The sequence below is a fragment of the Leptidea sinapis genome, chromosome 1 (genome assembly GCF_905404315.1).
Source record: "Leptidea sinapis chromosome 1, ilLepSina1.1, whole genome shotgun sequence".
NCBI classification, from domain to species: domain Eukaryota; kingdom Metazoa; phylum Arthropoda; class Insecta; order Lepidoptera; family Pieridae; genus Leptidea; species Leptidea sinapis.
The window spans coordinates 23,429,907-23,456,727 of record NC_066265.1 but is presented as its reverse complement, the minus strand read 5'-3'; the positions used below and the strand labels follow the sequence as shown (position 1 = coordinate 23,456,727).

General features: G+C 34.2%; 1 protein-coding gene across 2 annotated transcripts in view; it reads right to left on the bottom strand.

Annotated features, from left to right (window-relative positions):
* Positions 1–26,821, bottom strand: part of LOC126973092 (glutamate receptor-interacting protein 1) — a 358,500-nt gene that overhangs the window by 143,430 nt on the left and 188,249 nt on the right. For both annotated transcript variants that reach the window (XM_050820346.1, XM_050820262.1), the window contains exon 3: positions 14,691–14,810. In XM_050820346.1, coding sequence (XP_050676303.1) covers positions 14,691–14,810 — 120 coding nt within the window. The remainder of the gene's footprint in view (positions 1–14,690; positions 14,811–26,821) is intronic.

Genomic DNA, 26,821 nt, shown 5'->3' with positions numbered 1-26,821 from the left:
CTACCAATTCATGTTAATTATTACTAGATCAACCATTGGAAATATTCAAACACCTATGCCAAAATGTGTAAAAATAGAAAGTTGGTCCGCCTAATTAATTAATTAAGTCGAAAAGATCTTAGAGCTATGATTTTATATGATTTAAAGAGTTCTCTCTCTCCGCAAGACTGTGGCGCTCGTCTTCAAAATGCTTTTGGGAGAGAAGTACCTTGCTTAAGCACCGTGAGGCGATGGTTTACTGAATTTGAGAGAGGTCAGGTTTCTTTACATGACAAATTTCGTGAAGGGCGGCCTGCAACTGCCGTCAACGAAAATAATGTGGCAACTGTTAAGAGGCTAATTGAATAAAACACGTGGATTATACTTGAGACATTTTGAGGACTATTGGGAATAGGTATGAACCAAATTCGGAAACTTTGTTGTCGTTGGATCCCTCATGAATCATTTTTAAACTTACATGTATTTTGTCATGGTTTTCATTATTGTTGAAACCAATACCAGCTAGTGCTGCCAAAAAGAAAATTCAAGATGGCGGCTGCAAAAAATTATCAAGTTTTTGGTCACTCGTGTCGTTTTCATGGTTTTCGAGGATGCTGAAATAGATAGTGATGTCAGAATGTAAATCCAAGATGGTGGCTGAATGAAATTGACAATTTTTGCATCATGAGTGTCGTTTTCATAGTTTTTGAGGACGTTGAAACTGATAATGCTTTCAAAATGTAAATCCAAGTTGGAGTTACATGAAATTATCAAATTTTATATCATGAGTGTTTTTTTCATGATTCTCGAGGGTGTTGAAGCCGATAATGCTGGACTTACAAGAAACAAAGACTGAAATAAAATTGTGTGTTCACCGACACTCCCCAAAAACCTAAAAGATACCCTTATTTATTTTATCCAAAATATCACATCCGCCATCTTGGATCTTGAAATGGGTGTCATATTTTTAATTCCACTCGCGAAAATGTAGACAATCCTGAAAATCTCGAAAATGATACCCAATTTGATTTTATTGTAAAAGTCACAACCGCCATCTCGGATCTCAAAATAGATGTTCGTTATTGACAATCACAAAAACAATAATTGCCCCATCTAGACATGTTCGTAGGATCACTGCAGGGAAGAGTTTCTTAAGGCTGTGGTAGAAGTGAAACTTCAACGGCCAAGTTTAAAAACACATATTTCAAAGCTTCCTGTCAATATTTCAAATAAAATATTTCAACGAAAATTTAAATAAACATTCCAAGAAATATATTTCCAAGAAAAACATTCAATTAAATGTTGTCTAAAAACATTACATAACAGTCATCATGTAGACTATAATATTGTATTTTACACTGTATAACTCTCATACATACACTATACATAAAAATCTTACGCTTTTTACTTTTTTACGCTCTGCAACGCCCGGAAGTACCCATACGGAAGTTTGTTGTTTGTGGTATTCTTCTACCATTTCTTTACCAAGGGTATTGAAAAAAATTCGTGAAAGACGACCAAAAACCGCGTTCTTCTACATCATGACAACGCTTCTTCACACACGGCCAACAAAACCAAATAATTTTTAGCTTACGAAAAAGTACAACTCGTCACCCATCCTGCACATAGCTCCGACCTAGCACCCTGTAAATTCTGTATTTTCCCCAAAATAAAAGATTTGATGAGAGGTTCCACTTTTACCGATTCCGAAGAGGCAGTGATAGTGCTCAATCAGCACGTAGAAAAGCTGCCATCAGATCTGTGGTCCTCCTGTTTTAAAAAATAGTTCGACCGCCTGAAATAATGTTTAAAATGTAAGGGAGAGTATTTTGAAAAGCAATAAACATAATATTTTTGTTAGATATAACATGTTGTTTTTTTTAAGTTACGCAAAACTTTTAATGTGACCTACGTATAACTAGCTAAAATAACTCTAATAGAAATTAAAGTAGCTAAAAAAGGATAAACAAAGATTGAAGACAAACACATTGAGTTAGGTTCAGGTTGAATCATTTCTAGAGTGTCAGGGTTTATTTAACTGAATTATATAAAAGTCGGGCAATAATTAAAATATAAGATCAATGATGTTATTACTAGTGTGACCATTCATTTTGGACCAAAACCTATAGTACCGGTCATCGAATAAAAACATTGTCATTCTATTGAGAATATCGTACATACGAGTATCATTGATTACTACGGCACCAAAAGAGTGGAACCAATACTTTAGCTGTTATAAGACACTTAAAATTTGATATTCTTCATTGACGTATTATAAACAACAAGAGTCTCAATCGCATAGAAAAAGGTCGTCAAAAATTAACTAACTTTACATATAACATTCATTTAAATTAACACCTTAATTCGTGGCAGTAAAGTTCAAAGTCTGTTGTGTACGATCATTGATTATAGCGCAAAATGTGCGAAAGAGACGTCTCTTTTGCAAATTTCGTAGGTATTTTTGTTTTATTTGTTCAGTTTAAAACTTAGCAAAATGATTAAAAACATTAAGTAAGTTATATTATTTTGTCAATTTTTAGTGACAATTACCTGAAATACGACAGTCTATCCGTTTTAAGTATGGATAGGCTGTTATTTGGACAGCTTTTTGAACACTTTGTCATCGCGTGGCGTTGTATTCAAAGCGCGGTCAAAGCACAACTGAATGAAAATAAACTTAAGACATTTCTACCACAAAAATTAATTCACTGCTCATGGATTATTACAAAAAACTATTTAACCAAGAAAACCGTAAGAATACACAATATATTATGTTGGATTTTATAAACGCATATGCTAAAAGCAAAAATGATTGGCTCAAATAATCTTTCAGGATCATACGTGCTCAGTATTTCAAGCCTCGAAAAACAAACAGAATTGACGACGTGAAAATGAAACGCACAGAGCCTTTGAAATATTACCGCCGAAAGTTTAAACGATTTGCAATTTCTCTTTCGTGGAATTTTATTAAAAAAGCGAATTACCGAGTTGTTTCATTTTGTGTGAAATGTTATACAATTTCCGAAATTTATTGCGGTGCGTTGTTTCTCGAATTTACATGAATCAACGGCCTATTATAATTATACATAATTTAATTTAATGCATTTACCAAGTAGATACAGTACCAAATGGATTTTTTTATTAATTCTACAAATTTTCAGCCATATTTAATAAAAATAAATAAATTATTTATGAATCACGCAAAAGATATAGTTTTGATACATTTTATTCTATATGTTTTTCTTGCCTTTGAATACTTACCAGTGGGAGGGTATATAGAACTGATTAAGAAGACTTCACAGTTGAACAAGGCATCACAGTGGTACCAAACTGGACGGCATCATGTGCAAGGAAGACGTCCACTGGTGGAAACCTCCCACATTTATCCATGAGTCAAAGACAAACATTCATAATATACAATATTCCCCACACAATCAGCTGGGATTCAACTCCGCAACCCCTATATTGTAGCTAGGGTCTAGCGACCACAGGCTAAGAAGTCGTTAAGATAGAAACCAAACAGAAACCTTAATACAACAATTTTTTTATGACAGTAAGGAACGAGACGACCAGGACGTTCAGCTGATTGATACGCCCTGCCCATAACAATGCAATGCCCATCAGGATTCTTGAAAATCCCAAACATTCTGAGCGGCACTACAATTGCGCTCGTCACCTTGATACATACGATGTTAAGTCTCATTTGCCCAATTATTTCACTAGTTACATTACTGCTTCACGGCAGAAATAGACGCCGTAATGGTACCTATTATTTAGTCGGCACCCTGTGCAAATGAGCAACTAATGAAAATATTATTTTTAAGTTTGTATCTAGTAACCATATAATCACAAAACTAGTTCTTAAATGAAACGGCACGTATCCAAAATTTCATCACAAAAAAATACACAAGACATCTGAAACGAATTTGTTCACCGTACCGAAAATAGCCCACTCGAACGCGTTTGATAGTTAAGCTAACGAGACCCGACCTCTAATTAAAGAATGGAAATAAACAAAATAATAAAGATGGCACTTATCAATGTCTAAGAGCGGTGGTTGACATGAATCCGGAGTGGATTTACCAAAACGCTGACGTCAGATGAACCTCTTTATCACGTTGGAGTGACGATGAGGACACTTAGCCACGAGCTCATTATACCTATTGATTATTTTATGGGGGCTTCTCTTTGTCGTATTATACATTGAACAAGATGCCTTCCAAATAATTAACATTTTAAAGGCTCATGTTATGTTACAGTAATATTAACACACTTTTCACACAAATTATCTTGCCCCAAGTTAAGCATATATAGCCTGTGTTATGGATTACAAGACAATGATATATTTAATACAATATACTTACCTAAACATACATAAATTCATATAAACATACATAAATAAATTTAAACATCCATGACTCGGAAACAAACATCCATATTCATCATATAAATGCTTGCACCTACCGGTATTCGAACCCGGGACACCTCTAGCTTAGTAGGTAGGATCTCTAGCCACTGAGCTATACAGGTCGTCAAACAGTGAATATTATTTCACTACTATACGTTAAGGATTCCACACTACCTAAGAACAATAGCTTTTTAATTACGGCAACTATTTGATGCTTGTGTGCGTGGCATCTTGACACTCAATGACATGTTTCAAATTTTGTAACATACGCTTCGTGCTATTTTGAAATTAATAAAATACAAAATACTTTGTATGTGATCGCAGTGCCTTAAAAATTTCTTTTAGTATTATTTTTACGAAGTTTGAACATATTGTGGCACGTCAACGTCACACATTGTTCGGGACTGGCGCTAGTACGGCCACTTGGGCGTTGTATTGGTTGCCGCACTTTGCGACTACACCTGCGATATCTAGTTAAGCGCAGCGGAGACCAATCCATAATCTAAGGGTTATGTGTAATCAATGAAAAATCCGTACGTACATACAAAAGATGAAACTTTTTGTCAGTATGTATGTTACATTATTTAGTTACAGCTATATTATAACCATATATATTACTTAAAGTATAAATCTGACAAGATTTATCTATACTTCGAAAAGTTTTTGATTATGTTACGATATTGGTTAAAAGTTAATAATATTCAATTATGTTCTAACTGCGTTGAATATTGCTAATCAAGATGGCCGAATTGGATTATATTATTATGAATACATTGACAGATTATTGGCAGTTCAGAATTATATTATTGTTATGATGACTGCAACTTGAGATAATAGTAAATTACTTACATAGATTTATGTATTTTTGTAATGAAGCAATTATATTTAATATTCATTATATATTTCTTTACAATATTGTATTTATTTCTTTTTTTTTGTATTGGTAAATAGGATGATAATACTACGTAATAAGTGGCGGGACTGCCTAAGTAAAAATTGAAATTTAGTTTAGTATGAAACGTGCAGTGATTTGACATAAGTTTGAAATAGTAGTAATTACAGTATGGCGATTGGCGACGAGTATAATCAGGCTAAGTTTGAAAGCGAACCGTTGCTTAAAACGTAGTGGATCACCGTTTTTTACAAGATTATACCAGTCATCTGTGAATCTATCAACGACTGCACGTTTCATACAATCGAGTGAATCGCTTTTTTCTTAGAGAGTTTCGCTAGGCTGGAGAACACTACAGAGACTTGTAAATCAATTTTTGAATATAAGTATGGGGTATAGATAAAAACACACACACAGTACACGCGCGCGCGCAACAAACACCCTAAATTATGTATAAAATAGTTATTGTTGTCAAAATTAGTTGCATATTAGCCTCCATTATTAGTTACCTTAAAATATGTTGACGTCACGGACGAGTAAAAAACGAAGGACTCCGCGCCGTGATATCAGCAAGTGAAGCACCGTTATACTAGTGTGTGTGCGGTTACGGGGGATACTAGTTACACAAATTTTTCTCCCTTAAGTAATCATATATGGCCACAAATACTTATATAATATCGTTTTTACATTTTTTCACAACGTACGACGGCATTTTTAAAATATTTTATTGAGACGCAAACTGATCTGTCACAGACGATGACAATTCTCATAATGGCCGCTTACCGGCCTGTAGTAGTGTAAGTGTGTGCGGGGGTCTATGTATTTACACGTTAATCGGCTTGTTTTGGTGCTACATTGTTATGCAAGGTGACACGGACGGAGTCCTTATTTTTTTACTAGTTCGTGGTTGATGTTTGTTATTTTGACATTTTACACTGCACAACTTGGAAGAGACTGACCCCCATGTCCCGGGCTGTCCTAGTCTGGGGGTTGAGGACAAGTTTAAGCAAATTTTTTTTCTTTTTGCAAAAAATAAATATATTATTAATATTATTATTATTTATTATTGGTCTTTCTTTTGATGTTATTTATTTTACTACTAGTTATGCTCGGTATTTCGTCCACTTAAAACTTAAATCTTTCGGCATGTTAATATTAGACAAAACGCAGCATACCTTTGTTTATTCGTTAGTATTAAATCCTACACTGTGTTTTGGTGTTTGTTAATTGGGCACGTTTTGGCTGCATTCGAATATGGCTTGCGTACTTGATGCCGCAAGCAATGCTTAATTTTCAATTGAATTCTGTTGTATAATTTATACGTCTACATCGAGCTTTTTGCTATCCGATAACCGATGAAAACAGGCCATTCGTGATTTGTATGTCAGTATGTGTTATTGTGCGTGCATTGCTCAAAATAGAGGTAAACTGTCAACCTCAATTTTATTCGACGTTTTCACAGCTGCCACAGTCTAGCGTATAAATTGATCTAAGGAATTCCGTCAAGTATACAATTTTGCGTACATATAAAATGTGCTAAAATTAGAGTCGCCTATTCCTGCCGTGAAGCAGTAATGTGTAAGCATTACTGTGTTTCGGTCTGAAGGGCGCCGTAGCTAGTGAAATTACTGGGCAAATGAGGCTTAACATCTTATGTGCCGCTCAGAATTTTTGGGTTTTTTGAGAATCCTGAGGGGCACTGCATTGTAATAGACATGGCGTATCAATTACCATCAGCTAAACGTCCTGCTCGTCTCGTCACTTATTATCATAAAAAAAAAGAGTGTCGCTATATTTTCATACGCAATAATAATAATATTTCATAATTTTAATATATTATAATACATGCCATTTAGTATGCTTAGATAATATATACGTCACCATAGAGCCTCTTGTTGCTAGACAACCAAAGCAAACAGGCCAGGTTTATTACCTACTTTAGTGTGCGTGATAAGCTACGTGATACACTCGCGATTTGTATATAAATTATTGTAAGTGTACGTGCATTGCTCAAAATAGGGGTTAACTGTCAACCTAAATTTTATTCGACGTTTTCACAAATGTCACAGTCGATCTAGACGTATAAAATATGATCTATGTTGGTATGTAATAATATGGGCACTAATAATATACGAATAGTATACTTTGTCAAAGAAAAATGCCTACTTTGGCCTATACTACCCAGAACTTTTTCTTGGCCTATTACTTTCATTACAAAAATGCCACTTAGTTGCATTATTTTTTTTAGAACATTTATTTTGATATCTAATATATAAAATTCTCATGGTCGCGGTGCTTGTAGTTAAACTCCTTAGAAACGGCTTGATCGATTCTCATGAAATTTTGAGTGCATATTGGGTAGGTCTGAGAATCGGACTACATCTTTTTTTCATCCCCCTAAATGTTAAGGGTGGTCCACGCCAAATTATTTTTTTTAATTTTTTTTAAATTTGTTTGTATAAATACATACAACTTCAAAGTTTCACCCATCTACGATCAAGAGTTACTTTTGTATCGCGATTTTAATATCGTCAATACAACGTTTGCTGGGTCAGCTAGTAATCCATAAATATGCAGTGCAGCCAATTTCTTAATTCGATTAAGAGTACATAATTTAATAATTGATTGTTTTTCAAAAAAAAAACTTGTTTTCTAACGCCGTGATTTCTATGTTCTTGAGAGAGCTACGGCCTATTCAATTAAGCTTAATACAAGGGTAAAAAACTATACTTTTTATAAAATGAAAATAAAGGACAAGAAGAGCTGGACGTTCAGCTGATGGATATTGATACGCCTTACCCATTACAATGCAGTGCCGCTCAAGATTCTTGAAAAACCCAAAAATTCTGAGTGGCACTAAAATTGCGCTCGTCAGCTTGAGACATAAGATGTTAAGTCTCATTTGCCCAGAATTTCACTAGCTACGGCACCCTTCAGGCCGAAACACGATAATCTTTACACATTACTGCTTAACGGTAGAAGTAGGCGCCGTTGTGGTACCCATATTCTTTTTTTTTTCATGGAATAGGAGGACAAACGAGCGTACGGGTCACCTGGTGTTAAGTGATCACCGCCGCCCACATTCTCTTGCAACACCAGAGGAATCACAAGAGCGTTGCCGGCTTTTAAGGAAGGTGTACGCGCATTTTTTGAAGGTTTTTTGACCCATGTCGTATCGTCCCGGAAACACTGCACAAGGAAGCTCATTCCACAGCTTAGTAGTACGAGGAAGAAAGCTCCTTGAAAACCGCACTGTGGAGGACCGCCACACATCCAGATGGTGGGGATGATATCTTACTTTGTGGCGTGTCGTGCGAAGGTGGAATTCGGCGGCAGGTAACAGGTTAAACAGCTCTTCGCCGGCCTCCTCCGGCATTCTAGCCGGCATCCTGTGCAAAGAAGCCTCCCACTGGTATAATATACTGGTACTGGCATATTTTCATTTCTTTATACTTCTAAATGTGTTCACCAGAAGTTCAAATGGGTTTGTGCCATGGACATTCCCCTTGACAGCTATTACGGTTTATAATATTGCACAGGGCGTAGATAGACATATGGGCAGACGGACGCGCAGATAAGTCTTAATAGATATATTTTTTTATTTTTAGGGTTAATTTGTAGGACACCACGGAGTATATTTTATAATGCTTAAAGCATTATTATGTCAAATAGTCAAACTGTGTTCGACATACGATTTTAATGCTATTTAGTGAAAATATTTTGCTTTTATACATTTTCGTAACATGTTTTATTCCATATTTTGTGTGTTATCTAATTTTACGTAAACCATTATCATTAAAACGAAAACAAAACTTTGTTCTACATATGCTGCAACGCTATTAAAATTTTGCAAAACATAATTGCATACTAAAAACAACTAACACTAAGTACAGTTGTGCAGAAAAGTGTTGTTAAATGTCCATAAACGTAGCGCGCAGCCACTCTCATTTCACGAGAAACACTGAATATTTTTCCAGCAGTTTTTAAATCTAACTACAAACACACCTCGACAGCTGTGTCGCTTTAAACTCGACATTAAAAATGGAACTGGAAGTGAAATTTTATTTGTGTTACGTAATTATTTTGTGAGAGAACTTATTAGTCACTGTTTATCTTAAAAAGTATTGTTTGTAAAATTAAAATAGTGTTCGAAATTACCTATTAGTATACACACCAAAATAGATAGAATTTTGACCGTCACTTTTGATTGAACATAATTTTAGAATTGATACGTCATATTGAAATAAGGTTGATTATTGAAATCACACTTGCCTTAAAATGTTTTTATTTAAACTGAAACATTTATTACATCGTCTCAAACTTTTTCGTCTGTGTTTTGCATGTCACGTGACGGTCGGGCGGCACCTATAGTTCGCAGTAGCTGACCGTGTAGTGTATAAACTATTACTCATTTGTGCCAGTGCTCCACGCTGTTTTAGTTAAATGTCTATAATGTGAAAAAAAGTTTCACTTTGACCGTGGTTTCATAAAACCACACAATTATTTTTTCGAAATTGTCTGTAATTTTAATTTGCCCTACGATTAAATTATTCTTTTAATAAAAACGACCCAGTTGCAAACCAACCCGGGTCTTTTTATTACTTTTAAACTTCGTTCAGTACTATTATAAGACTAGCTACTAGACGTCCTCCAGACTATTCTTCCAAAGCAGCGATATACTTAGTTTTTCACGACATTATCTTTTAAAATATTATTCCGATAAAGCGTGATGCCATACCAACAGCAAATAATGTAAAACTATGCTCATTTCTAGTTGAAAACACGCATTGATCTCTACAATCCAAACTTCACATCTAGTTAACACTTTATCTGTGTTCTAACCACACATAACTATTTTTACTACCTCCGCTTACAAATTTAGTTTCCCCTTGCGGTCGCGTCGCGATACTAATTGACGCTTTAAATCTATCCTCGCCCTTTCATAGTTTAGACGACGCGTAATGTACTTTAATTTGCGCTTTATGACTTATGTGCGTGAGTGTACAGGTGAGGGTCTTTTTATGTCTGTAAGATATTTTTGTTCGCATGACTCATAATTTGTCGTAGTTAATGTTTGTTGAATTTAGCTTAGTAAAAGCTTCTTATTAAGTTAAATAGACATTATTTTACTTTTACATGCTAAACAACAGACTTATAAAAATATGAAATTTAACGAATAAACCAGAATATAGAATATATCTCTATGAATATCTTTAAGCGAGCGGCTGGCAATCTGTGTTGGTACACAACCCTTTAAATGGATATTTTTACAATTGCATTGGTTTGATTTATCCGCAGAATCCTAATTTATTAACCGACTTCAAAAAAAGGAGGAGGTTCTCAATTCATCGGTATTTTTTTATGTTTGTTACCTCAAAACTTTCGACTGGGTGAACCGATTTTGATAATTCTGTTTTATTTGAAAGCTGGTGCTTCCCGTGTAATTGTAATTTGGTCCAGATCTGATAATGGAATCCATGAGAAAACCATAAAAGTCTTAAATTTTCTATACATAGGTATAGCAAAGTGGATGATAAATTTACGAATAAATTAATATCTCGCCAACCATTTCGATTATTCTTTTTTATTGGAAAGGATATACTTCAAAAATAGTTTAGTGAGAGTTTGGTTAAGTTCTGATTACGGAATCCATGACAAAGTAATGGAACTCTTCAATTCTTAGGAGCAAATTAACGATACTCGGCCGAATCTTTTTTATGCTATCTAGATATCTAAGTCATCTACCATAAAATAGTTATGGTCAAGTAATTGTCGTAGTCGAATATGATGAACAATAAGACTCCTTAACAACTTACAGTAAGGGTGCAATCAGTGGCAGAATTTCTAACTGCCTGTAATCAAATTGCAAAACGATTACATTCATTGCTGCATTGAAAAATTTAGTATCTGTATCTACACAATTTTACACAAATTGTTAGTGTACTTCAAATTCACAAAAAAATTTTTTAACATAAAACAGCTGACTTCAAAAACTCTATTCCAAACAATAGATATTAAAATATGCACTAAAAAGTATAACAATATTTGCGTATTTTTATACAATCTAATTAATTAATCTAATTCTGGTTACGATTATTGTAATTACGTCCTACAACGTGAAACATCAGTGAAAGTTTCTTCTTCTTTCTAATGTTAAAATTTGCAGGTTCATAAATTATAAAAAACTATTATTAATTAAAATCCCACAAACAACTGTATAAGAAAAATAACTACAATATTTGTGTTTGTTTTGTTTCTAATCACATTATGTTTCACCCTTTTTTAAACTCAATGGTAATGACAATTTTATATAAGTGCACAGCTGTTTCTAACTAAGCAGATAACATATTGCTTTACGTCAGCGTCATAATTGCACAACTGTAACTCGTCAACAGCTGCCCTTATGCCAGTTGCCAGCATGGTAATGCGATAATATTATCCAGGAATTGGCGCTAAGAACATTGAGAAACGATATCAATTTGAATTTATGGACGTGTGAAATTATATTTAAAAGTAATTGGAATGTGTTCATGATATTGACATAGAAAATTAATTGTAAGATATTCTTAAGAAGAAATATCTAAGTGATCGGTCAGCCTGTGACTAGATTATGATTATGTTATAGCAATAAAAACGACAATAAAATATTGTATATTTTATTAAAAAGGATGCTGGGAGAGTTTCTTGCGCCGTTTCTTCTCTCGCTGAGCGCCATTTGTGTACGAAGCGGTAGTAGTGTTAGAAATAACATCAAAAACAATTCTAAAGGAATTTTGAGAAAATAAATGCTATTTATGCCTTTTAGGGCTAAATAAAATTACTATGTATACCAAAGATTACTTGTAACACCTGTACCTATTAATTACGAGAAACAAAAACTTTTAGATGTTAATTTTGAACGCTGCCGTTGATGATTTTCTGTGACTATAACTATATATATAAAAAAAATTATCTACTAGTCATTCCCACCAGTTTCACTGGGCGAATAATAGATAATATTAAAAATATCGAAAGATTTTTTTAAATTCTCTAACAATAAATGCTCATGAACACCAAAACTTTAAGCGTAACATTCATCTTATTTTATTAAAATATTATAAAATTAAATATATAAATATTCGCAGTCTCATCCGGGATTTTGATTGACCATTCGTTAACAGACAGCCACGCTTGACTTTATCTCCTTATTATTTTGAATATTAAACCTCTAGCTAATGCACACCGGGCTGTCAAGTTGTATATACCCAAATATATTCTATGTCTATGCATCCTGAACGAAGCGAGAGAGATATATTATAGTCTTGAGTAAAGCGTGGGATTCAAGCCGTCTAAAGCTAAGACAGGCTTTATTCCAGAGGTTAGACAACGCTTCAAACATAAGCATTTATAAAGTGAGGTATTTATTTGTATTTAATTCCTTGGCATGTTTTGTTTATGGATAAGGTAGACAAACGAGCGTACGGGTCACCAGGTGTTAAGTGATCACCGCCGCCCACATTCTCTTGCAACGCCAGAGGAATCACAGGAGCGTTGCCGCTCTTTAAGGTGTGTGAAGGTGCACGCGCTTTTAGCAATAAACTTACAAAAAGCGCGTACACCTTCCATAAAGGCCGGCAACGCTTTTGTGATTCCTCTGGTGTTGCAAGAGAATGGGGGCGGCGGTGATCACTTAACACCAGGTGACCCGTACGCTCGTTTGTCCTCCTATTCCATAAAAAAAACTAATGTACGCAGACATATAACTGGAAACTAAAAAGCAAGAAATAGAACACTTCAGTAGGTGCTACCAGACTAGACTTAACAGTCATAGAAATGAACTTGCTACTACTCAACTTCTGGATCCTGGGAGTTTTAATTTCTCTAGACTGAAGCGCCACAGTATTCAGGGACTAGCAGCAAGATTCGTGGACAAGGATTATGAGACTTCTCACTGGAATAGCCTCTCCAAATACAACACCAAAGTAGAGTCATATTCAGTCAGCATATTGGATCATTGTTGGAAGACAGATTGCCATTGGCATAAAAAAAAGGCATTGATTTTCTCAAAATTGATTCCTTTAGAATTCTTTTTGATGTCATTTCTAATAACTACTAGATACTACTACCGCTTCGGCAACAAATGGCGCTCTGAGAGAGAAGAAGCGGCGCAAGAAACTCTCCCAGCATTCTTTTTTGCGCTCTTTTCAATAAAAATATACAATATTGTACAGTCATTTCTATCGCTATAAAATAATAACAATGGGACTAGCCCAGGCTCTCCGATCATTTAGATATTAAGCAGTGGAGTAATAGGATTTACGACAGAGGCATTTTTTGTATAAAACATTTAAATTTATTTATAGATAATGCCTGAACAGTGGCTCGGACTTTATTATAGAAGTGTATACATTTACCCTTAAAGCTATTATGTATCCTATGAAGCCTACTAGTATTAGTTACAAGCAATCCCTTATTTCTAGTGTTATAATAATGAAAATTACTTTTAAGAGCAAAATTGAAAAAAAATGTTTTTAAATTGACCCATTTGGTTACTCCCCACTGATCTAATCTTCATAAGGCTTAAGTTACATCTACAAATATAAACTCCGGAGTGAAATCATTATCACTAAGCGAAATTTTCGTATCAACGCCACTTCGACTTTTGGTTTATTGGTTTCGCGCTGCTGTGTTATACTTATAGTGCAGTTTCAGGTTAACAAAACAATCTTTTATAGCTAGAATTTTGGTGGCTAGGTCGATATCTGATGCCAGGTTAGTAAAGATTTTGATTTTTGAATAAGACCTCTTTACAAAAACCGTAAATGTGCTAAAATTTTAATAAAAATTTAAAAGTTCCAAATTCAAATCATTTTACTCCCTAGGAATTTTTACCTCTGCGTTTTGAAAGGATATAATGACTTGCTTTATTTTGACATTTCATGACATGCAGTTGAACATTGTCGAGCAGGAGGGATGAAACCGTTATTTTTTTATTTTGTTAAGTTGACACCAATATACTTATATGACCACGTTAAATATTAATTTTTGGATCATTGGGCATTATACAAATGATTTAAGTTTTCTTTAGTGTTGATTCCGTTAGTGTTAATACTAAGAGACTAAGAGTCTCGTGCCAGATTTTGGCGAGACAACACGTCCTGAGGATGCCTCGAGTAGAGGCGAAACACGTGTCAAATTGATTTAAAGACAAATATTGGCGGAATTAACCCTAAAGAAAACTTAAATCATTTGTTAGTTTTGGATTTCCGGAAAGTAACGCCTAATTCAATAAATTTTCATTGGGTATTGATGATAAGATATTTATATGTTCATGAAACAAAGACAAATATACACTTTTTAACCAACAAATTGTATTTATTATCTATTAACAAAAATAATAAACTTATATTATATGTGTTCATGCTTACTTACCAGCTAGTTTAAGTCCGATTCTCTTTCCAGGTGGCTTAGTGATATCTATTTGCGTTCGTCTGAGCCCCCTTTCGGTACATAAGCCAGAGTCCGTTGACAACGATGTTTGTGATTTGAAAACTGAAACAAATACCAGATATTAGTAACTATTTACTGAAGAAGGTAAGTGACGACACCATGATAAGCGATATATTGGCGACTTCCTTTTCTCAGTATGACTACAGAGGTAAGCTAATACTGCCCTGGGTGTGGAATTCCATAGATAAACATTTTATCTGAGAAAACCGGTGATGGAACGAGCTTAACAATGGATTATAATAATAATATTGACACACTTTTACACAAATTATCATGCCCCAAACTAGGCTTAAGGGTACAAGACAAAGATATATGCAACACAATATACATATTTAAACATAAATACATATAAACATCCATGAATCGAAAACAAACATACGAATTCATCATATAAATGTTTTCGCCTACCAGGATTGGAACCCAGGACCTCTAGCTAAGTAGGCAGGGTTACTAACCACTACGCTTCATGGGTCAACAATCTTAATTTATTGTAACGTTTTAAAATACATAATACAAAAAGATGATGTTTTTTTTCACATGCTCTTTCATTTTTCATTTCTAGTGTCGTAAGATTGGAAATACTTATGTAACAGCAAAGAAGTGAGGATTTTTTGACCCACGTAATATTTAGCGGCATCAAGAAACGAACTAAAGCTTTCCGATACGACCCCTATCTCGTCGATATGCGCCCGTCACACGTATTCTTTATTCTACCTTTAATTACATTGACACCGGACATGTACTGGCAGCTTTGACGCGCGACTGAACTTATCTGCTTAAGTCGATAAATTTTACGTGCAAATTTATATACGATATTTATACTAAAAATACTTTGTGACGAGGGTTAACTTTTCGCATAGGCCTCCTCCAACTGTCTCTACTGAGCTCTATCCTTCGCAACCCTCGTCCAATATGGTCCTTAAGGCAGGCGTCCTCCCATCTGATCTTTCGTCTTGTCTTTCTTCTAGTACTATCTCTGCAATATCAAATCACATCAATCAAACTATCTTGCTTCATTTTTGTTGTTGAACTGCGTAGCGTAGGACCACGCGACCGTAGGCGACCAGGAGTTGGAGTGGACATGTGTCCAGTTCAACTCCTGGTCGGCACTGCAACTTATTACGTCGGGACTTCAGTTCTATTTCTTATGCCTGTATTTTTATCTTTTCCCGAAGTCTTAATCCCAAAATACATAACTTTTAATATAACAATGAACAAAAATCATACATTCATATTTTATTAAATATATCGTGTGTATATAATACGCTGCTTATGTATTTGAGAGCACAGATCTTTTTTCGTCACAAACACCGGCGTTTGCTGGCAATCCAACATCTGTATTAACAACCATTTGAAGGCGTGCAATGCAGAACTGCTCAAACTATCGGCGAGCCAGTACTCTGTGATCGGGTACATCACCACCAATAGCCACCTAATTCCACCTTAGCGCGACACGCTTCAAATTACGTTACCATCCCCACCATCGAGATGGTGGCGATGCTCCACAGTGCGGTTTTCAAGGAACTTTCTTCTACGTACAGCTTGCTGTTTGCATACACCTACCTAATAAGCCATGCCATGCTCCTGTAATTCCTCTGGTGTGACTGGAGATTGTGGGCGGCGGTGATCAAATAGCATCAAGTGACTCGTACGCTTTTTGTCCTACGTACAAAATTGTATGCAAAAAAATCTACAGTGACTTTATATAATATCGTCTTAAAGAAGAAAAGTTTAACCGTATCTCATTCACAAATTAAGTTACTCTTTGATATGAATTTAATCCAACCCCTCATATAACATGTAAAATAGATTCAGAAATACCTTTATCTTTTTCTCTTATTTGTAAAGATGTAAAGGTGAATCATTATTGCTTTTACAGCAACAAAACTATAAGTATTTGTTTCCGTTCTATATTTATCACTCACAAATCTCCGCAAACTGCTCGTTAGCGCTGACGTTTACTATAACTGCTGTTGTAAACTCTTATAACAACATCGCTTGTATGAAAGCACTTACTACTATGTGCATTCTCTTTATTTTTGTTAGAATTTAGCAAAATAAAGCTGAAATGTGAAGTACTTCGTTTTGATCGTAAAAATTTAGCACATATAAAAGTTTGATTTTTCCGTTTTACAATTATTAAACATAAATTTAACATTAAACTCATCGAAGTAGGCGTTGCTTTAGCTTTAATAAATAATTAACCAAGTGTTTTGCGTTTTCTTAAGGGTGAATTCCGCCAATATTTGTTCTCTAATATATTGGCGGAAATCAAACACTAAAGAGAACTCAAAACATGGATGGATAGATTTAACATGGAAAATTGCTTTTTGGATAATATCATAGTCTGTAACGTACCTATTCCCGAAATTGCCAATACAAATATTTATTTACCCAATGATGGGTAATTTATTTAATGCTTAAATGCTATTTTACCAACCAACCAATAAAAGGTATTTTATAACAACAACCAATAAAAGTATTTATTGGTATGATTAAATCTATTACAAAATTTGATTAAATGGGACATTGATTTCATGACAATTCATCTTATCATAAAACTCCAGGGATCATGCCGTGGGTTAAAATACAATGTCAGTGAGGTTACAAAGTAAACCTGAGTGGGACACAAAGATGGGATAATCCCGAAAGTCGTAGTTAATTAAATGTTTTATCTTATTAACTGTGGATTACTCCATTGATTTTTAGCTCAAAGGAGTTTTTTTATATTGTGTAATTACTAAGGTGAGTAAAGATTTAAAAAACCCAAATAGTTTTTATTAGGAATATTTAGATTTTAACATAATATATTAAGAAAATAAAGATATAAGGTATGTAGTATTACTCTTTCACAGCATCAGAATCACAGGAGCTATACCGGCCACTTGCTTACGAAAAACTCAATAATCTATAAGTAAGTAGAACATCTTCGTTATGAATAGGCAACACATGTGGGAATGGACGGTGCGGTGGGGGCAGAGGTAGCTCGACAATTATTGCTTTATAGGCTAGATGATAGGACTTGTGGATAGGTGGGAGGCTCCTTTGCACAGGATGCTGGCTAGATTATAGGTACAACAACGGCGCCTATTTCTGACGTGAAGCAGTAATGTGTAAGCATTATTGTGTTTTGGTTTGGAGGGCGTCGTAGCTAGTGAAATTACTGGGCAAATGAGACTTCACATCTTATGTGTCCAGGTGACGAGCGCAATTGAAGTGCCGCTCAGAATATTTGGATTCAATAATCCTGAGCGGAATTTCATTGTAATGGGCGTATCAATTACTATCAGCTGAACGTCATCTCGTCACTTATTCTAATAAAAAAAAAACTACGCCAATCCCGGCAATGTAGTCGGTTTTAGACTATAAGCACTTCTGAGTAAATATATTTTTTTTTAATCATAATAATTTAATAATAAAATATTTTTTTCGATCTGCTTATTAATTATTTATTCATTAATTTCTAATAGATAAGTCAAATGTCATTTTTTAGATGCCAACGTATTTTTTTCTGTAGGTTTTAGTAAATTTTTTTGTAAAACATATTAGTAACTTTAATAAAAAAATATATAAAAAAAATCACAGAAGTTTACTCGCGTGTAATAAAGTTGATGTCTGCAATGAGAAGAAGATAGATTGTAGATGCGACGTAGACACACCTAACAGCGTCAATGCGTGAATCAACCCTAGTAGGAAAGATGTTCTATTTACTCGAGTCTGCGCACTACTTTGCCTACGATATGATAGGGCACCGAATTCCGTGATACACTAACGAACATCCAATTAATTTTCCTAGAGAAAGCGCACATTTACAGGTGGTGAGGATTTCGTATGTCACTTGAAAGCAAAGTCACTTGTAATAATAGCATAAGACACGAAGCGAAAGGCGAGTTGTACAAATAAAACTAAACCATATTTACACACTTGAGAGCAAATTGAAATGAAATGACAGCGGTCGTCGCAGAGTTATAATTAACGTGACATGAATCATATACACATCCGGCCGTACATCTTAAAACGTAATAAAAGTATTTAAATATAGAGAATACGTAAAGATTTGCGCAACATAAACTAATATAATACTCTCATCATTTTTATTCTTCTAGTTTGAAATATTTTAAGGTAATTTTTAATTTTGAAGAAATTATTTAAACTTTTGTGATAACATTAAACCATGTTGCAGAATAAACTAAAGAAAAACTTTTAAATTTTTTGATTTCAGTTTTTATATTTGTGTATTTTGTGTATGTTAGCAACCACAAGCATGATAATATAGTTGCTTAATATAATGTGGAGTAACGTGATTATAATTCAAAATAGGATGTGAAGTCACTTTTTGCAAGTCAAGAACTACCACCCATTCCTAAAAGAAAGTCTCAGACCTGAGAAGTACGGGCGCCCGCTGAGTTTGTTCGGCGGGCGCTTTTTTTTCATAAGAAAAAATATGGGTACAACGTTATATCGTACAATTAAGCTTATTATTTAATAGCCCGAGGGCGGTCGCTCCATTCCCAATCTGTGGTATCATTAAGAAAGTCATTTATGTTATAGTAACCTTTCGTAATACTTTTGTTTTGAACATTTTATTTCTCATCATCAGCCGGACGACGTCCACTACGGGAGAGAGGCCTTCCCAATGATCCCCACGACGATTGATCCTGCGCTGTCCTGATTCAACGTATTCCGGTGATCTGGACCACATCATCGGTCCATCTTGCGGAGGGCCTACCACTACTGCGTCTTCCGGTACGTAGTCGCCATTTGAGGACTTTACTGCTCCAACGGCCTTCTGTCTGTCGAACTATGTACCCTGCCCATTGGCACTTCAATTTCTCAATCATTTGGGCTATGTTGGTGACTTTGATTCTCCTACGGATCTCTCATTTCTTTTTTGCTTTCTTTTTTTTATTCTTGAGGGGAAATAGTCCTCTCCATTGCATTGTATCTGAGACGTAACGCAGCACAAATCAGTGTAGTATGTTACGACCCCAATGACATCACTCTGTTCTTACTTCACACAGACTTTGTTTGTTATGCAGCAGAAATAGGTGTTACGTGAGTTTAAATTACTGCATCAGACGAGTACTGCATAAACAGATAGTGTTTCTACCACAGGTTTCTACTATTGCTACATAAAATATCATAGCCACACCTAACTGTCTCTAATATCTCGAGATTCTACCAAAAGCAGGACGAGATCGGACAGTGGGAAAGTTGGTGACTTGGTTATGATGGAGACACACAGTCATAATCAGGCTTGGAGAATTGATTGATTCATGTAGGTCAGCCTGGGAACGCTTTGAGGAATATTATTTAAAAAGTAGAGTTCGTGGCCTTTTAAAGCTCTCAAAATAAGACAAACTTTTAAATGAAACCATAAAAGAGGATGCTATTCTAGCCCTTATAGCTAATATTTTAACACTCAGTTAACTAAAACCAACACCTTTTCTATTTAAAAATCATAATTTTATTCTTGTATTGTAAATAATGGAGAGTTATTTATTATTTATTTATTTATTTATTTAAGATGTACGAACAATAAGTCAACTTAACATTAACAATTGATTTGCACTTACATACTAATTCTAGGTTGGTTATTCTAATTAGGTACATTCAGCATTTTAATTATGAAAAAATTAAGTAACTTAGTAATAAATCTTTATTCTAGAAACTATACAATGTAAATAATTCTAAAGTGGTAAGTGTGGAATTACAAAAATAAAAGTAAGAATTAATAAGTCATTAACAATCTAATATGAACTATAGAGTTAAAAGTAAGCATCCAAACAAATATAGTTAAATTATTGTTTCTTGACATTACATTTGTATAGATGCCTCTCAACCATACACTAGTCAGCTAAATGATGAATGGATGAAAATATAATAAATTACATTTTCATTCATTCATCGTGTTATGTGTGCAAAAATATATATCAGAAGTGGAATTCGATCGCACTTCTGATATATTCAAAGTATTGTTTCTTGATATTTCATTTGTACGGAACCCTCCCAACCTCACACTTGTCTGCTAAATGATGAATAATTGAAAATATAATAAATTTCATTTTCATTCATTGATCGTGTGATGTGTGCAAAAAAATATTTGTCAGAAGTGGAATTAAATCCCACTTCTGATATATTTACAGCCGCTCCCAATATACTATCTAGAGATAGAGATTAATTACTACCTTCTACTGTCAGTAATTAGCTGTCAATATTCTGAAGCTATCCCAATATACCCGATAAATTATTCTTATCGCCTTATACTGGGACGCGTGAATTACAATTTCCACACAAACTTTATATCGCTGGTAAGCTATACGTCGTCCCATTGATAGACAGCGAGCACGCTGCCGTCGATAAGCTTATTGGGACAGAAAAGTCAACGATAGTTAAGATTTTTATCTCATGTAAGAGATAGGCTGAATATTGGGAACGGCCGTAAGAGAATTGTTTCTTATTATGTCATTTGCACAGAGCCGTCTCTAATGATGAATGATTGGAAATGTATTTAATTACATTTTCATTAATTCATCGTGTGATATTGTGTGCGAAAATATTTGTCAGGAATGGAATTCAATCCCACTTCTGATAGGCGTAACAATAAATGTTCAATATAAATTCATTGCGTTCGATAAATTACAATTAAACAAACATCACCATTCATTCTAATGATATTACAAAACTTCTGCTACATTTCTTTCGTTAACGCGCGGAAAATACATTTAACTGCGAGCATAAATCTTTAACGCATAATTTCAATTTCCATTTTTAATGTTGTTCGCATGATGTAGGCCCTTTTGAAGATAAATTTAGGTGAAAAGGGAATGAGTTTGAACGTTACTTATCTTTTTGGGATATTAAATGAAAATGTTATTTATTAGAATTTACTTCTTAATTTGAATAATTGTAATTTAATATAAATAATAATAAAATATCCACACTTTTAAAAAAAATATCTTGCCGCAAACTAGACAAAGCCTGTGTTCTACGGGTACAAGAAAACTATACTACTATTCATACAATATACTTACTTAAACATACATAAATACTTATAAATATTTAACATAATATAAATGTTGGCAACTATCGGGATTCAAACCCGGGACCTCTAGCTCAATAGAGGGTCACTAACCTCTGAACTGTCATAAATAAACCATTGATCTTTTTAAATTAAAACTATCCCGTGAAAATAACTGCTATCGTACAAAAGTTCTTTGATTGATTGAAAGCGAAAATACTTTGTATCTTGTTTGTACGAAAATGTTTTCCGAGTAAACACTTGTAATGATAATAATGTGAGAGTTGTTATTTTAATGGGTTAAAATTAATGAATGTTATGTTGAAATTCCCATTTTTCATAACATGGTAATTATATAGCCTGAGTCTGGCCGATTTTGTGAAATTGCTATTCATTTTACCTCGTATTTATTACTAACTAGCTGACCCGACAGACTTCGTACTGCATCAATGGATATATAAAAGACCTAAACTATTGTATGAAATAAACTTAAAACAAACAAAGGGAATCCCTTTTTTTATTAAAACAGATAAAAGATGCTCGGTATGAATGAAATTTTATTATTATTTTCGATTAAATACATTTAATTATTATTTATCATTTATTAATTGCTTACTTACAAAACAGAGTTTTCCTGAAATACTAATTATTTATAAGGTTTTGATATTAATACACACACAGTTATGATACAGTCTGTTAATCAATTTAAAGCTAATAAACTATATATTTAATTTGTTTTTCTTTGGTGCGTTTAGTTCAGTTAAATTTTTTGACAAAACTTAAGATTTATCAATCTACATAAAAATAATCTGAGAGATAGTGAACAACTGTAGTTAATCTACCAACTAACTACTCAAAATTAAGTTTATTTTTTACCTCCTGAGAAAGTTAGAAAAAAAAATCTAATTAGTTATTAATTTTAAACTATTATGTTAATTTGATTTCTGAACGACGGGGGACACATCAAAGTAAAATCAAAATCATTGTTTTTAAGGGTAAACTTTTATTACATCGTCCCAAACTTTTTCGTCTGTGTGTTGCATGTCGCGTGACGGTCGGGCGGCGCCTATAGTTCGCAGCAGCTGACCGTGTAGTGTATAAGACTATTACTCATTTGTGCCAGTGCTCCACTATTTTGTTTGTTTTTATCAGTGTTTAATGTAAGTGTTGTTCGTCAGTGTTTAATGTAATCCTTTTAAATCAATATTTTTAACCAGGGCTAAGACACAGAGTTCAATAAAAATATTACTGTGAGACTAAGTCTACTTTTATTATTTCCCATTATTATTCCAATTTTCCAAGTATAAAATCAAGATTGATAAAGTGATTTTTATACCCTTAATGGAATATTATTCCAAAATTTTTTAGTTAAATGTCTATAATGTGAATTTTTTTGATTTATAAGCTAAAATTGATTTAAATACTAACAATACAGCGTTTTTTATAAATGAAAGAGTCTACAGCGGGCTCCATTAAATAACACCAAAAAAAATGGTGTAAATTATCATACTAATGATCAAACAAAGCCATCAAAGCAATCTGTAATTTTTTAAACTGATAACCCTTACTTTTGGAATTAATAATACACATTTAATTTGAAAACATTTATTAACTATGGGAGACTCGAACCGGCGACCTCTCGCGTTCCGTGCGAGCGCTCTTTCCACTGAGCCAACCGTTCCAGTGTCATATCGTTGATAATTCTTGTATTTTTTGTTCAATCCTCAGGTTGTGCCTCCATCTACAGGATCTACCTAAGACTTGAAAGAGCTACATCTTAAGTCAATTTCCTAAAATGCAAATATTGGGGTTGAGCAGGTTATCAACTGTAAAGTAGATCCTGTAGATGGAGCCTCAACCTGAGAGTTGAACAAGACATACAAGATACGTCACTCGAAGTGCAGTCGCACGGAACGCGAGAGGTCGCCTGTTAGAGTCCCGCATCGTTCATAAATTTTGTATTCAAATTTTATATGTGTAAACAAACCCATGTTGTGTTTAATGATAAGGAGGTAGATCTAAATCCTCACTGACAAAGTAACAGGCAGAGCTAGTTATAATTTGAAAGGCTACATTTGATTATAATATTCCAAGCTCAGTTCTAATAAAAAACCCTCATCTGACAATACTGGTTTGCAATGTAAATAACTAATTAAACACGTTTAGTATTCCGAGTGTTAACTTCGAGTCTACAGTGCCTCTTTGTCCTCACAATATTTAAGTAATACAGCTACAAATTCTGGAAGTTTCGCAATGTTTAACTCCTAATTAGGAACGCGGCGCATCAGGGAACATTCTGGATGCAAAGTCAAATTTAGACTTTGTGTTCTACCAGAATCATATATTTAATTTTAGATAGCACTGATTGAAATCCCTTTTTAATTTTTTCAAGTGTTTGCAATGAGGACAAGAAATTTTAAAATTCTTTATCTCCCTTTCGCTGTTCGATTATTTATTTTATGATTAACGGCCACTTTCTATTATATCTGAATCGATTCTCTGTTTTTAGCATTTCAGGAACTGATCGTTATCGCGATAAAATTTTTCAATTCATCTATGAGAGGACTAATATAAAATTTTTATTTGTATAAATTTGAAAGTAACAGATTTTAGATTAAGAAATTAAAAAAAAACAGCGTACGGATCGGCTGATGTTAAGTGGTCACCGCCACTTTCCTGTAATAACAGAGGAGCGTTGCCAGCCATGGAAGGTGTACGCGCTTTTTTGAAGGTACCTAATACCCATGTCGTATCGTCCCGGATAAAACCGCACAAGGAAGCGCATTCCTTAGCTTGTTTTTCCAGATTTCAGACATAATCTGCATTCAAAATAATGAATGAAATTAATTTCGTGATAAATAATAACAATAAAATCGATAAATGTTGTTATTTTAGGAATTTAATGGTATGTTAAAATTCAAATTGCGCCAGAATCTTGGTGGAATTTACACTCAAGAAGGCTCACAACATTTGAATGCTTTGTTTTGAACAATAAATGAAAAAGAAAAAATAACTTCAGCATATTATTAGTATATATGTGTTTTTCAGATAAATAACTAGAGAAATTTATTCAAACAGATTGCTTCTCTGTAGACTTAGTATAAATCCCCTTAAGACGCGCACAATATGAAAATACCAGCGGAATCCATCTAACGAGCAAAAAAGACTGTAGTAATATTTCGCTTTCAAACTTATATAAATTTAAATAAAAAATTGAGATTTTTATTAGTATTCTATGTGTACCTACGCATGAAAATGCTAATATTATGTCCATACTGTTAAAATCAAATAATTTTTTAAGGGTAAAATCTATTTTTTGTCGAAGTACGTAGGTCACACTAAAAGTTTTGCGTAACTTAAAAAACCAACATGTTATAACAAAAATATTATGTTAATTTCTTTTCAAAATACTTTCTTTTACATTTTAAATGTTTTTTTATGCGATCGAACCATATTTTAAAACAGGAGGACCACAGATCTGAAGGCATGTTTTCTACGTGCTGATTGAACGCTATCACTACCTCTTCGGAATTAATTAAGTAAAAGTGAAACCTCTCACCAAATCTTTGATTTTGGGGAAAATATAGAAATTACAAGGTGCTAGGTCAGGTCTATGTGCAGGATTGGTGACGAGTTGTACTTTCTCGGAAGATAAAATTACTTGGTTTTGTTGGCCGTGTGTGAAGAAGCGTTGTGATGATGTAGCAGAACGCGACTTTTTGCTCGTCTTTCGCGAACTTTTTTTAACACCCTGGGTAAAAAAATGATAGAATACCACTCGGCAATAACATTCTTTTGATCTTCAAGTGGAATTGTGCAGATGGAACCCGTAGTTGAGAAAAAAATGCGATCATTTTTTTACCAACGTTTCTCGCATGCCTTAGTATTGTTGTCCTGGTCTCATTTTCAAACACCCATTCGCAAGATTGCTGTTTTTTTCGTGTTTAAAACTATAAATACACATTTCGTCTCCTGCTTCAATGTCATAAACAGCATAAGAATATCCGTGGTCGTACTTCATTAGCATCTGTGAGCACCATTCCACGCGAGCCCGCTTCTGCTCCGCTGTCAGTTCATGAGGGATCCAACGACAACAAAGTTTCCGAACTTTTAATTCTTCATGTAAAATTTTCTGAATATGTCTCATACTAATCCCAAAAGTCCTCAAATTGTCTCATTTTTAATCCATGGGTTTTCTTCAATTAGCCGCTTAACAGTAGCCACATTATTTTCGTTGACGGCAGTTGAAGGCTTTACGAACGTCGTCGTGTAAAGAAACCCGACTTCTCTCAAATTCAGCAAACCATCACCTCATGGTGCTCAAGCAAGGTGCTTCTCTCCCAAAAGCATTATGAAGATAAGCGACACAGTCTTGCGGAGCGAGAGAACTTTTAAATCATAAAAAAATAATTGACAAATGATTTATCGCCAATTTTTTTTTATTGCAATGAAGGTTGCTAGCTAGAAGTGCAAAACTTTTTGTATTTATTAACTCTGGTTATTAATACATTTTTGCATTCTCATGGGGACTTTTGTGGCTCAACTCTGTGAAACTTCACTTAACAAACTCTTTGAAGGCACTTTGAATTGCTTCTTGAGAATAATATTTTTATTATTAAAAATGTCCAAAACGCGGAAAAATGGTTGTGGCAGTTCTAGTAGAGTACGAAGGATGTCGGGATGCTTCTAAATTATATACTGTAAAGTTCAAACAGTTTCTCGAGTTTTATGAAGTCTTGCGTTACCATTTAGCAATAAGGGTGTAGATTGCGAAAGGAGTCGTAGCTGTCTCATTGCGAGTTTTGCTATCATTGTTCGAATTCCAGTACACTTTTTATACCAGTGTGAGACTCCTTTGCACAGGATGCCGGCTAGATTATGGGTACTACAATGGTGCCTATTTCTGCCGTGAAGCAGTAATATGTAAGCATTATTTGTTTTGGTCTGAATGGCGCCGTAGCAAGTGAAATTACTGGGCAAATGAGATTTAACATCTTATGTCTCAAGGTGACGAGTGCAATTGTAGTGCCGC